The 12,754-nt window shown below is 56.2% G+C and overlaps 2 protein-coding genes and 5 gene segments (V, D, J or C); 4 read left to right on the top strand and 3 right to left on the bottom strand.

The window, feature by feature from the left end:
- Positions 1-4,145: 4,145 nt before the first annotated feature.
- LOC130143304 (uncharacterized) lies at positions 4,146-6,017 on the bottom strand. The gene is given in 4 exon segments (XM_056326010.1): positions 4,146-4,544; positions 4,546-4,916; positions 5,469-5,848; positions 5,950-6,017. Coding segments are annotated over 4 exon segments (1,218 nt in total).
- Positions 6,018-6,108: 91 nt separating this feature from the next.
- On the bottom strand, positions 6,109-6,565 carry LOC130143305 (immunoglobulin heavy variable 3-64D-like; the record flags this gene model as incomplete). The annotated part of the segment is given in 1 exon segment: positions 6,109-6,565. A coding segment is annotated over 1 exon segment (457 nt), but the record flags the coding sequence as incomplete, so codon positions are not given.
- A 6-nt stretch (positions 6,566-6,571) lies between these two features.
- LOC130143306 (immunoglobulin heavy variable 3-64D-like) lies at positions 6,572-6,973 on the top strand (the record flags this gene model as incomplete). The annotated part of the segment is given in 1 exon segment: positions 6,572-6,973. A coding segment is annotated over 1 exon segment (402 nt), but the record flags the coding sequence as incomplete, so codon positions are not given.
- A 1,923-nt stretch (positions 6,974-8,896) lies between these two features.
- Positions 8,897-9,788, top strand: LOC130143307 (uncharacterized). Its single transcript, XM_056326012.1, is given in 2 exon segments — positions 8,897-9,615; positions 9,617-9,788. Coding segments are annotated over 2 exon segments (891 nt in total).
- A 113-nt stretch (positions 9,789-9,901) lies between these two features.
- LOC130143308 (immunoglobulin heavy variable 3-64D-like) lies at positions 9,902-10,707 on the top strand. The segment is given in 2 exon segments: positions 9,902-9,969; positions 10,092-10,707. Coding segments are annotated over 2 exon segments (684 nt in total).
- A 220-nt stretch (positions 10,708-10,927) lies between these two features.
- On the bottom strand, positions 10,928-11,301 carry LOC130143310 (immunoglobulin heavy variable 3-23-like). The segment is given in 1 exon segment: positions 10,928-11,301. A coding segment is annotated over 1 exon segment (366 nt).
- A 43-nt stretch (positions 11,302-11,344) lies between these two features.
- Positions 11,345-11,818, top strand: LOC130143309 (immunoglobulin heavy variable 3-64D-like; the record flags this gene model as incomplete). The annotated part of the segment is given in 1 exon segment: positions 11,345-11,818. A coding segment is annotated over 1 exon segment (474 nt), but the record flags the coding sequence as incomplete, so codon positions are not given.
- Positions 11,819-12,754: the final 936 nt, after the last annotated feature.

Genomic DNA, 12,754 nt, shown 5'->3' on the forward strand with positions numbered 1-12,754 from the left:
TTACACCCAATTAATTAATTGCAAGCTCCGCAGAGCTCTGATCACTCGTTAACGCCAAATTAATTAATTGCGAGCTCTGCAGACCCTCGATCACTTGCTTTACAACGCATTAATTAATCGCAACCTTTGCAGATCCCTGATTAATTATTTACACTGAATTAATTAAACGCAGTCCCTGCAGATCCCTGATCATTTTAATTGCACTGAGTTAATTAATCGCAAGCTCTGCAGTGCCTTGATTAATTATTTCGGCTGAATTAATTAACTGCAAGCCCGGCAGATCCCTGGTTAATTATTTACACTGAATTCTTTAATTGCGAGCTCTGCAGCCTGTATTAATTATTCACACTGGATTAATTAATCGCAAGCTCTCTCAGGCGCTGATCGCTGCGGGCTTAATTACTTAATTACCCCCCCCCGATGACGTCATCAGCATTGTTCTGGGGTGGGAGCCAGGAAATGGGGGAGGGGTGGCTCTCCCGCCCCTCCCCCACCGCCGCCACCCCCCTCCCCCCCGCCCTGGCGCCAGGAGTTTGGGGGGAAATGCTGGGATTTGGGGAAAAACGCTGGGATTTGGGGATGCAGGGCAGGGATGCGTGGGCTCAGGGCAAGGATTTGGGGGAAAATAATGGGATTTTGGGAAAAAACTGGGATTTGGGGATGCAGGGCAGGGATGCCTGGGCTCAGGGCAAGGATTTGGGGGAAAGTAATGGGATTTTGGGAATAAACTGGGATTTGGGGATGCAGGGCAGGGATGCCTGGGCTCAGGGCAAGGATTTGGGGGAAAATAATGGGATTTGGGGAAAATACTGGGATTTTGGGGTGCTGGGAAAGGATGTGTGCGCTCAGGGCAAGGATTTGGGGGAAAATAATGGGATTTGGGGAAAACACTGGGATTTGGGGATGCTGGGAAAGGATGTGTGCGCTCAGGGCAAGGATTTGGGGGAAAATAATGGGATTTGGGGAAAATACTGGGATTTGGGGATGCAGGGCAGGGATGCCTGGGCTCAGGGCAAGGATTTGGGGGAAAATAATGGGATTTGGGGAAAAACACTGGGATTTGGGGATGCAGGGCAGGGATGCGTGGGCTCAGGGCAAGGATTTGGGGGAAAATAATGGGATTTGGGGAAAATACTGGGATTTTGGGGTGCTGGGAAAGGATGTGTGCACTCAGGGCAAGGATTTGGGGGAAAATAATGGGATTTGGGGGAAAACGCTGGGATTTGGGGATGCAGGGCAGGGATGCGTGGGCTCAGGGCAAGGATTTGGGGGAAAATAATGGGATTTGCGTAAAATATTGGGATTTTGGGGTGCTGGGAAAGGATGTGTGCGCTCAGGGCAAGGATTTGGGGGAAAATAATGGGATTTGGGGAAAAACACTGGGATTTGGGGATGCAGGGCAGGGATGCGTGGGCTCAGGGCAAGGATTTGGGGGAAAATAATGGGATTTGGGGAAAATACTGGGATTTTGGGGTGCTGGGAAAGGATGTGTGCGCTCAGGGCAAGGATTTGGGGGAAAATAATGGGATTTGGGGGAAAACGCTGGGATTTGGGGATGCAGGGCAGGGATGCGTGGGCTCAGGGCAAGGATTTGGGGGAAAATAATGGGATTTTGGGAAAAAAACTGGGATTTGGGGATGCAGGGCAGGGATGCGTGGGCTCAGGGCAAGGATTTGGGGGAAAATAATGGGATTTGGGGAAAACACTGGGATTTGGGGATGCTGGGAAAGGATGTGTGCGCTCAGGGCAAGGATTTGGGGGAAAATAATGGGATTTGGGGAAAATACTGGGATTTGGGGATGCAGGGCAGGGATGCCTGTGCTCAGGGCAAGGATTTGGGGGGAAATAATGGGATTTGCGTAAAATACTGGAATTTTGGGATGCTGGGAAAGGATCGTGATGGTTCAGGGCAAGGATTTGGGGGAAGATGCTGGGATTTTTGGAAAATACGGGGATTTGGGGGAAAACGATGGGATTTTGGGATGCAGGGCAGGGATGCCTGGGCTCAGGGCAAGGATTTGGGGGAAAATACCGGGATTTTGGGCAAATACTGTGCTCAGCGCAAGGATTTGGGGGAAAATACGGGGATTTTGGGGAAAACGATGGGATTTTGGGATGCAGGGCAGGGATGCCTGGGCTCAGGGCAAGGATTTGAGGGAAGACACTGGGATTTTGGGAAAATACCGGGCTCAGTGCAAGGATTTGGGGGAAAATAATGGGATTTGCATAAAATACTGGGATTTTGGAATGCTGGGAAAGGATGTGTGCGCTCAGGGCAAGGATTTGGGGGATAATACTGGGATTTTGGGAAAAAACTGGGATTTTGGGATGCAGGGCAGGGATGCCTGTGCTCAGGGCAAGGATTTGGGGGGAAATAATGGGATTTGCGTAAAATACTGGAATTTTGGGATGCTGGGAAAGGATGTTGATGGTCAGGGCAAGGATTTGGGGGAAGATGCTAGGATTTTTGGAAAATACGGGGATTTGGGGGAAAACGATGGGATTTTGGGATGCAGGGCAGGGATGCCTGGGCTCAGGGCAAGGATTTGGGGGAAAATACCGGGATTTTGGGCAAATACTGTGCTCAGCGCAAGGATTTGGGGGAAAATACGGGGATTTTGGGGAAAACGATGGGATTTTGGGATGCAGGGCAGGGATGCCTGGGCTCAGGGCAAGGATTTGAGGGAAGACACTGGGATTTTGGGAAAATACCGGGCTCAGTGCAAGGATTTGGGGGAAAATAATGGGATTTGCGTAAAATACTGGGATTTTGGAATGCTGGGAAAGGATGTGTGCGCTCAGGGCAAGGATTTGGGGGATAATACTGGGATTTTGGGAAAAAACTGGGATTTTGGGATGCAGGGCAGGGATGCCTGTGCTCAGGGCAAGGATTTGGGGGGAAATAATGGGATTTGCGTAAAATACTGGAATTTTGGGATGCTGGGAAAGGATCGTGATGGTTCAGGGCAAGGATTTGGGGGAAGATGCTGGGATTTTTGGAAAATACGGGGATTTGGGGGAAAACGATGGGATTTTGGGATGCAGGGCAGGGATGCCTGGGCTCAGGGCAAGGATTTGGGGGAAAATACCGGGATTTTGGGCAAATACTGTGCTCAGCGCAAGGATTTGGGGGAAAATACGGGGATTTTGGGGAAAACGATGGGATTTTGGGATGCAGGGCAGGGATGCCTGGGCTCAGGGCAAGGATTTGAGGGAAGACACTGGGATTTTGGGAAAATACTGGGCTCAGTGCAAGGATTTGGGGGAAAATAATGGGATTTGCGTAAAATACTGGGATTTTGGAATGCTGGGAAAGGATGTGTGCGCTCAGGGCAAGGATTTGGGGGATAATACTGGGATTTTGGGAAAAAACTGGGATTTTGGGATGCAGGGCAGGGATGCCTGTGCTCAGGGCAAGGATTTGGGGGGAAATAATGGGATTTGCGTAAAATACTGGAATTTTGGGATGCTGGGAAAGGATCGTGATGGTTCAGGGCAAGGATTTGGGGGAAGATGCTGGGATTTTTGGAAAATACGGGGATTTGGGGGAAAACGATGGGATTTTGGGATGCAGGGCAGGGATGCCTGGGCTCAGGGCAAGGATTTGGGGGAAAATACCGGGATTTTGGGAAAATACTGGGATTTGGGGATCCAGGGCAGGGATACCTGTGCTCAGGGCAAGGATCTGGGGGAAGATGCTGGTATTTTGGGAAAATACGGGGATTTTGGGGTGCCTGGGCCAAGATGCCTGGGCTCAGTGCACGATTTGGGGGAAGATGCTGGGATTTTGGGCAAATACCGTGCTCAGCGCAAGGATTTGGGGGAAAATACGGGGATTTTGGGGTGCCTGGGCCAAGATGCCTGGGCTCAGTGCACGATTTGGGGGAAAATGCTGGGATTTTAGGATGCAGGCAGGGATGCCTGGGCTCAGTGCACGATTTGGGGGAAGACACTGGGATTTTGGGCAAATACCGTGCTCAGCGGAAGGATTTGGGGGAAAATACGGGGATTTTGGGATGCCTGGCCCCGGTGCAAAGGTGCCTGCGGCCCATGGTGGATGCCGGAGCTTCCGGACATGCATCCAGACGGCCTTGCTGAAATGTCACAAGGGAATAATTTGGGCCAAAACCTGCAGAATTTGGGATCTACAAAACACCTTGTGCTTGGTGCAACACTCCCGGGTCGCTGGGAGAGGCGGCTCCTGGTGCCAGGGCATGGGGGAGGTGCTGGGACGCGGCAACAGGGTTGGTACCACCAGCAGCACCATCACGTTTGGCGCAGTAGTAGGTGGCCGTGTCGTCGTCCCTGAGGCTGCTCATCTGCAGCGTGACCGTGCTCTGGCTGCTGTCCCTGGAGATGGTGAAGCGCCCCTTGACCGACGGCGCGTAGTAGGTGTAGCCACCATCGCTGTAAATACCCGCGACGAACTCGAGCCCCTTCCCGGGCGCCTGCCGCACCCAGTTCATGCCGACGCTGCCGAAGGCGAAGCCGGAGCCCTTGCAGACGCGGCGGAGGGACCCCGCGGGGTTCTGGAGACCCCCCCCCGGACTCCACCAGCTGTAGACCCTCACCCAGAACATTCCACCAAGCCCAGACCCTGCTGAGGCCTCCAGAGTCACCGTCCGCAGCTCCGGAATGTTCTGAGTGCGGCAGGCGCCCGGGAAGGGGCTCGAGTTCGTCGCGAGGATTAGCAGCGATGGTGGCACCGAGTACGCGCCGTCGGTCAAGGGGCGCTTCACCATCTCCAGGGACAACGGCCAGAGCACGGTCACGCTGCAGATGAGCAGCCTCAGGGATGACGACACGGCCACCTACTACTGCGCCAAAGAAGGTGGTGCTGGTGGTGGCTGGGGCACGTTGGTTCCAAAGGAACGAGTTTTGGGGCAAAAACCCGGACCCTTGGGCGAAGCCTGGAGCTGTGGGACACAACCAGTTGGGACCTGGGGCAGAGGTGGAGGCTGGGCGCAACGAGTCACCGTCTGGGGCCAGAGCGAGTGAGGTTTGGGGCAGGAATGGGTGAGGCTGGATGGGGACGTGTGAGACGTGGTGCGCGTGGTCACGTTTGGGGTAAACTGCTGAGGTTTGGGGCTGGTGGTCAATGGTTGGTGGAAATGGTCAAGGTTTGGTGGAGAAGGTCAAGGTTTGGGTCAGAATCAGATGAGCTTGGGTGGAAATGGTCAAGTTTCACGGCAAATGGTTGAGTTTTGGGACCAACGGTCAATGTTTGGTGGACGTGGTCAGGGTTTGGTGGAGAAGGCCAAGCTTTGGGGCACAACCAGATGCGGTTGGGTGGAAATGGTCAAGGTTCGGGACAACTGGTTGAGTTTTTGGACCAAAGTTGAAGGGTTGGTGGACATGACCAAGGTTTGGTGGATCAGGCCAAGCTTTGGGGCCCACGGTTGAGGTTGGGCCAAGGACCTGGGGGTACCAAACTGGGGGGCCCGGGCTGGGGTCCGGCGGGACGATACCATCAGCATCATCGTCAGCGCCTCTGGCGCAGCAGTAGGTGGCCGTGTCGCCGTCCCTGAGGCTGCTCATCTGCAGCGTGACCGTGCTCTGGCCGTTGTCCCTGGAGATGGTGAAGCGCCCCTTGACTGACGGCGCGTACCCGGTGCTGCCACCATTGCTAATACCCGCGACCCACTCGAGCCCCTTCCCGGGCGCCTGCCGCACCCACTCCATGCTGAAGCTGCCGAAGGCGAAGCCGGAGCCCTTGCAGACGAGGCGCAGGGACCCCCCGGGGGTCTGGAGACCCCCCCCGGACTCCACCAGCTGCACGGCCGCCCGCAGCCCTGGGGAAGGAAGAAGGGCAGGGTTGAGTCTCCCGCTCCCGGCGTGGCGCCCGCCCCTCCCCCACCCCCACCACCCCCGTCTCCGCGCCCGGGGAGCGGGTCAGACCTCCACCAAACTTTGGCCACATGCCCCAAACCTTGGCCATTGTCCCCAAACCTTGGCCATTGGGCCCGCAACTCAACTAGTTGCCCCAAAGCTTCACCTTCTCCACCAGCCTTGACCATTTCCACCAACCGTTGACCACCAGCCCCAAACCTCAGCAGTTTACCCCAAACGTGACCACGCGCACCACGTCTCACACGTCCCCATCCAGCCTCACCCATTCCTGCCCCAAACCTCACTCGCTCTGGCCCCAGACGGTGACTCGTTGCGCCCAGCCTCCACCTCTGCCCCAGGTCCCAACCGGTTGGGTCCCACAGCTCCAGGCTTCGCCCAAGGGTCCGGGTTTTCGCCCCAAAACTCGTTTATTATGAACCAACGTGCCCCAACCACCACCAGCACCACCTTCTTTGGCGCAGTAGTAGGTGGCCGTGTCGTCGTCCCTGAGGCTGCTCATCTGCAGCGTGACCGTGCTCTGGCCGTTGTCCCTGGAGATGGTGAAGCGCCCCTTGACCGACGGCGCGTAGTAGGTGTAGCCACCATCGCTGCTAATCCTCGCGACGAACTCGAGCCCCTTCCCGGGCGCCTGCCGCACCCATCCCATGGCGACGCTGCCGAAGGCGAAGCCGGAGCCCTTGCAGACGAGCTGCAGGCCCTCACCCAGAACATTCCACCAAGCCCAGACCCCGGTGAGGGCTCAGGTGTCACCTTCAGCAGCCACAGAATGTTCTGGGTGCGGCAGGCGCCCGGGAAGGGGCTCGAGTTCGTCGCGAGTATCAACAATGATGGTGGCTACACCGACTACGCGCCGTCGGTCAAGGGGCGCTTCACCATCTCCAGGGACAGCGGCCAGAGCACGGTCACGCTGCAGATGAGCAGCCTCAGGGACGACGACACGGCCACCTACTACTGCGCCAAAAGTGCTGATGGTGGTTGGGGCCGTGACGGCGGCGCGGAGCCCCGACCCCCCTACGCTGCGTCCCCGAACCTGCCCCAACCTCCTGCACCCGGCCCCGACCCTCGGGCCAAGGCGCCGCCTCTTGGCCCCAACCTCGACCGCTGGCCGCAAAGCTGGGCCTGATCCACCAAACCTTGGCCATGGCCACCGACCTCAACCGTTGCCCCAAACCTCGACCACTGGCCCCCAACCTCGACCACTGGCCTCGGACCTCCACCGTTTTCCAGGACCCTTGACCATTCCCGCCAAACCTCACCCGGTTTTGCCCAAGCCTTGACCGTTTCCACCAGGCCTCGACCCTTTACCGCTAACCTCAACCGTCATCGTGCCAATTCCCGACCGTTTGCCGCAAGCCTCCACCGGTTTTGCCCCAAACTTCATCCACTTGCCCCAAACCTCGTCCATTTGCCCCAAATATCAAGGGTTTTGCACCAGATCTCACCCGGTTTCACTCCCAGGCCACCCTAAATTATGGCTAATAATTAGGCCTGTTGGGGCTGATTAATTTAGGGTGGCAATCCCCAACAGGCCTAATTATTAGCCCTCGTTTAGGGTGGCTGGGGGGGTGGGTGTGTGTGAAATTAATTATCAGCCCCAACAGGCCTAATTATTCGCCCTCATTTAGGGTGGCTGGGGTGTGTGTGTGAAATTAATTACATATCCCTAACAGGCCTAATTAGTAGCCCTCATTTAGGGTGGCTGGGGGAGTGGGCATTTGTGAAATTAATTATCAGCCCCAACAGGCCTAATTATTAGCCCTCATTTAGGGAGGCCTGGGGGTGAATTTAATTACCAGCCCCAACAGGCCTAATTATTAGCCATAATTTAGGGTGGCCTGGAAGTGAATTTAATTACAGGTGCTAACAGGCCTAATTATTAGCCATAATTTATGGTGACTGGGGGTGTGCGTCTGTGTGAAATTAATTACAATCCCAACAGGCCTAATTATTAGCCCTCATTTAGCGTGGCTGGGGGTGTGTGAAATTAAGTATCAGCCCCAACAGGCCTAATTATTAGCCCTCATTTAGGGTGGCTGGGGGAGTGGGCGTTTGTGAATTTAATTGCAAGCCCCAACAAGCCTAATTATTAGCCCTCATTTAGGGTGGCCTGGGGGTGATTTTAATTATCAGCCCCAACAGGCCTAATTATTAGCCCTCATTTAGGGTGGCCTGGGAGTGAATTTAATTACATATCCCTAACAGGCCTAATTATTAGCCCTCATTTAGGGTGGCTGGGGGGGTGGGTGTTTGTGAAATTAATTACAATCCCTAACAGGCCTAAATATTAGCGCTCATTTAAGGAGGCCTGGGGGTGAATTTAATTATCAGCCCCAACAGGCCTAATTATTAGCCCTCATTTATGGTGGCCTGGGAGTGAATTTAATTACAAGTCCCAACAGGCCTCATTATTAGCCCTCATTTAGGGTGGCTGGGGGGGTGAGTGTTTGTGAAATTAATTACAAGTCCCAACAGGCCTAATTATTAGCCCTCATTTAGGGTGGCCTGGGGGTGAATTATATTACATATCCCAAACAGGCCTAATTATTAGCCCTCATTTAGGGTGGCTGGGGGGGTGGGTGTTTGTGAAATTAATTATCAGCCCCAACAGGCCTAATTATTAGCCCTCATTTAGGGTGGCTGGGGGTGAATTTAATTACAAGCCCCAACAGGCCTAATTATTAGCCCTCATTTAGCGTGGCTGGGGGTGTGTGAAATTAATTATCAGCCCCAACAGGCCTAATTATTAGCCCTCATTTAGGGTGGCCTGGGAGTGAATTTAATTACATATCCCTAATAGGCCTAATTATTAGCCCTCATTTAGGGTGGCTGGGGGGGTGGGTGTTTATGAAATTAATTATCAGCCCCAACAGGCCTAATTATTAGCCCTAATATACTTAAGCGTTAACGCTCATGGGCCTGATTATTTGCCATAAAGCTGGAGGCATGGGAAATAAATGTAATTATTGGTGCTAACACCCTTAGTTATTAACACTCATGGGCCTGATTATTACCTGCAGTGCTGGCGGGATGGAGAATAAATCTAATTATGAGCCCAAAGGACTTAATTATCAGCCCTCATTTAGGCAGGACGGCAGGTGAATGGAGCTGTGAGGCCTCAGAGAGTGAATTATCAGCCCCAACGGGCCGAATTAACTGCTTGTGTCCCACGTCCCCAGGCTTCGCCCAAGGGTCCGGGTGTTTGCCCCAAAACTCGTTGATTTGCGGCCAACGTGCCCCAACCACCAGCAGCACCATCACGTTTGGCGCAGCAGTAGGTGGCCGTGTCGTCGTCCCTGAGGCTGCTCATCTGCAGCGTGACCGTGCTCTGGCCGCTGTCCCTGGAGATGGTGAAGCGCCCCTTGACCGACGGCGCGTAGCCGCTCCAACCACCACTGTTGGTGATACTCGCGACGTACTCGAGCCCCTTCCCGGGCGCCTGCCGCACCCAGAACATTCCGTGGCTGCTGAAGGTGACACCAGAGCCCTCACTGGGGTCTGGGCTTGGTGGAATGTTCTGGGTGAGGGCCTGCAGCTCATCTGCAAGGGCTCCGGCTTCGCCTTCGGCAGCGTCGCCATGGGATGGGTGCGGCAGGCGCCCGGGAAGGGGCTCGAGTTCGTCGCAGGTATCAACAGCGGTGGTGGCACCTACTACGCGCCGTCGGTCAAGGGGCGCTTCACCATCTCCAGGGACAGCGGCCAGAGCACGGTCACGCTGCAGATGAGCAGCCTCTGGGACGACGACACGGCCACCTACTGCTGCGCCAAAAATGCTGATGCTGGTGGTGGCTGGGGCACGTTGGTCGCACAGAAACGAGTTTTGGGGCAAAAAACCCGGACCCTTGGGCGAAGCCTGGGGACGTGGGACACAACCAGTTGGGACCTGGGGCAGAGGTGGAGGCTGGGCGCAACGAGTCACCGTCTGGGGCCAGAGCGAGTGAGGTTTGGGGCAGGAATGGGTGAGGCTGGATGGGGACGTGTGAGACGTGGTGCGCGTGGTCACGTTTGGGGTAAACTGCTGAGGTTTGGGGCTGGTGGTCAATGGTTGGTGGAAATGGTCAAGGCTGGTGGAGAAGGTGAAGCTTTGGGGCAACTAGTTGAGTTGCGGGCCCAATGGCCAAGGTTTGGGGACAATGGCCAAGGTTTGGGGCATGTGGCCAAAGTTTGGTGGAGGTCTGACCCGCTCCCCGGGCGCGGAGACGGGGGTGGTGGGAGTGGGGGAGGGGCGGGCGCCACGCCGGGAGCGGGAGACTCAACCCTGCCCTTCTTCCTTCCCCAGGGCTGCGGGCGGCCGTGCAGCTGGTGGAGTCCGGGGGGGGTCTCCAGACCCCCGGGGGGTCCCTGCGCCTCGTCTGCAAGGGCTCCGGCTTCGACTTCGGCAGCTTCAGCATGGAGTGGGTGCGGCAGGCGCCCGGGAAGGGGCTCGAGTGGGTCGCGGGTATGAGCAGCAGTGGTCGCCACACCTACTACGCGCCGTCGGTCAAGGGGCGCTTCACCATCTCCAGGGACAACGGCCAGAGCACGGTCACGCTGCAGATGAGCAGCCTCAGGGACGACGACACGGCCACCTACTACTGCGCCAGAGGCGCTGACGATGATGCTGATGGTATCGTCCCGCCGGACCCCAGCCCGGGCCCCCCCAGTTTGGTACCCCCCAGGTCCTTGGCCCAACCTCAACCGTGGGCCCCAAAGCTTGGCCTGATCCACCAGTCCTTGGTCGTGTCCAACCAAACCTTCGTCTTTGGTCCAAAAACTCAACCAGTTGTCCCGAACCTTGACCATTTCCACCCAACCGCATCTGGTTGTGCCCCAAAGCTTGGCCTTCTCCACCAAACCCTGACCACGTCCACCAAACATTGACCGTTGGTCCCAAAACTCAACCATTTGCCGTGAAACTTGACCATTTCCACCCAAGCTCATCTGATTCTGACCCAAACCTTGACCTTCTCCACCAAACCTTGACCATTTCCACCAACCATTGACCACCAGCCCCAAACCTCAGCAGTTTACCCCAAACGTGACCCACGCGCACCACGTCTCACACGTCCCCATCCAGCCTCACCCATTCCTGCCCCAAACCTCACTCGCTCTGGCCCCAGACGGTGACTCGTTGCGCCCAGCCTCCACCTCGGCCCCAGGTCCCAACCGGTTGTGTCCCACAGCTCCAGGCTTCGCCCAAGGGTCCGGGTTTTTGCCCCAAAACTCGTTTATTTGTGGCCAACGTGCCCCAACCACCACCAGCATCAGCATTTTTGGCGCAGTAGTAGGTGGCCGTGTCGTCGTCCCAGAGGCTGCTCATCTGCAGCGTGACCGTGCTCTGGCCGCTGTCCCTGGAGATGGTGAAGCGCCCCTTGACCGACGGCGCGTAGCCGGTCCAACCACCACTGGCGGTGATACTCGCGACGAACTCGAGCCCCTTCCCGGGCGCCTGCCGCACCCAGAACATTCCGGAGCTGCGGACGGTGACTCTGGAGGCCTCAGCAGGGTTTGGGCTTGGTGGAATGTTCTGGGTGAGGGTCTACAGCTGGTGGAGTCCGGGGGGGGTCTCCAGAACCCCGGGGGGTCCCTGCGCCTCGTCTGCAAGGGCTCCGGCTTCGACTTCGGCAGCTTCGGCATGGGATGGGTGCGGCAGGCGCCCGGGAAGGGGCTCGAGTACGTCGCGGGTATTAGCAGCAGTGGTGGCAGCACCTACTACGCGCCGTCGGTCAAGGGGCGCTTCACCATCTCCAGGGACAACGGCCAGAGCACGGTCACGCTGCAGATGAGCAGCCTCAGGGACGACGACACGGCCACCTACTACTGCGCCAAAGATGCTTATGGTGGTTGGGGCCGTGACGGCGGCGCGGAACCCCGACCCCCCTACGCCGCGTCCCCGAACCTGCCCCAACCTCCTGCACCCGGCCCCGACCCTCAGGCCAAGGCGCCGCCTCTTGGCCCCAACCTCGACCGCTGGCCGCAAAGCTGGGCCTGATCCACCAAACCTTGGCCATGGCCACCGACCTCAACCGTTGCCCCAAACCTCGACCACTGGCCCCCGACCTCGGCCACTGGCCTCGGACCTCCACCGTTTTCCAGGACCCTTGACCATTCCCGCCAAACCTCATCCGGTTTTGCCCAAGCCTTGACCGTTTCCACCAGGCCTCGACCCTTTACCGCTAACCTCAACCGTCATCGTGCCAATTCCCGACCGTTTGCCGCAAGCTCCCACCGGTTTTGCCCCAAACTTCATCCACTTGCCCCAAACCTCGTCCATTTGCCCCAAATATCAAGGGTTTTGCACCAGATCTCACCTGGTTTCACTCCCAGGCCACCCTAAACGAGGGCTAATAATTAGGCCTGTTGGGGCTGATTAATTTAGGGTGGCAATCCCCAACAGGCCTAATTATTAGCCCTCGTTTAGGGTGGCTGGGGGGGTGGGTGTTTGTGAAATTAATTATCAGCCCCAACAGGCCTAATTATTAGCCCTCATTTAGGGAGGGCCTGGGGGTGAATTTAATTACCAGCCCCAACAGGCCTAATTATTAGCCATAATTTAAGGTGGCCTGCGAGTGAATTTAATTACAATCCCTAACAGGCCTAATTATTCGCCCTCATTTAGGGTGGCTGGGGGTGAATTTAATTACAATCCCTAACAGGCCTAATTATTAGCCCTCATTTAGGGTGGCTGGGGGGGTGGGTGTTTGTGAAATTAATCACCAGCCCCAACAGGCCTAATTATTCGCCCTCATTTAGGGTGGCTGGGGTGTGTGTGTGAAATTAATTACATATCCCTAACAGGCCTAATTAGTAGCCCTCATTTAGGGTGGCTGGGGGAGTGGGGCGTTTGTGAATTTAATTATCAGCCCCAACAGGCCTAATTATTAGCCCTCATTTAGGGTGGCTGGGGGGGTGGGTGTTTGTGAAATTA

This window comes from Falco biarmicus (assembly GCF_023638135.1).
Source record: "Falco biarmicus isolate bFalBia1 chromosome 22 unlocalized genomic scaffold, bFalBia1.pri SUPER_22_unloc_3, whole genome shotgun sequence".
Classification (NCBI taxonomy): Eukaryota; Metazoa; Chordata; class Aves; order Falconiformes; family Falconidae; genus Falco; species Falco biarmicus.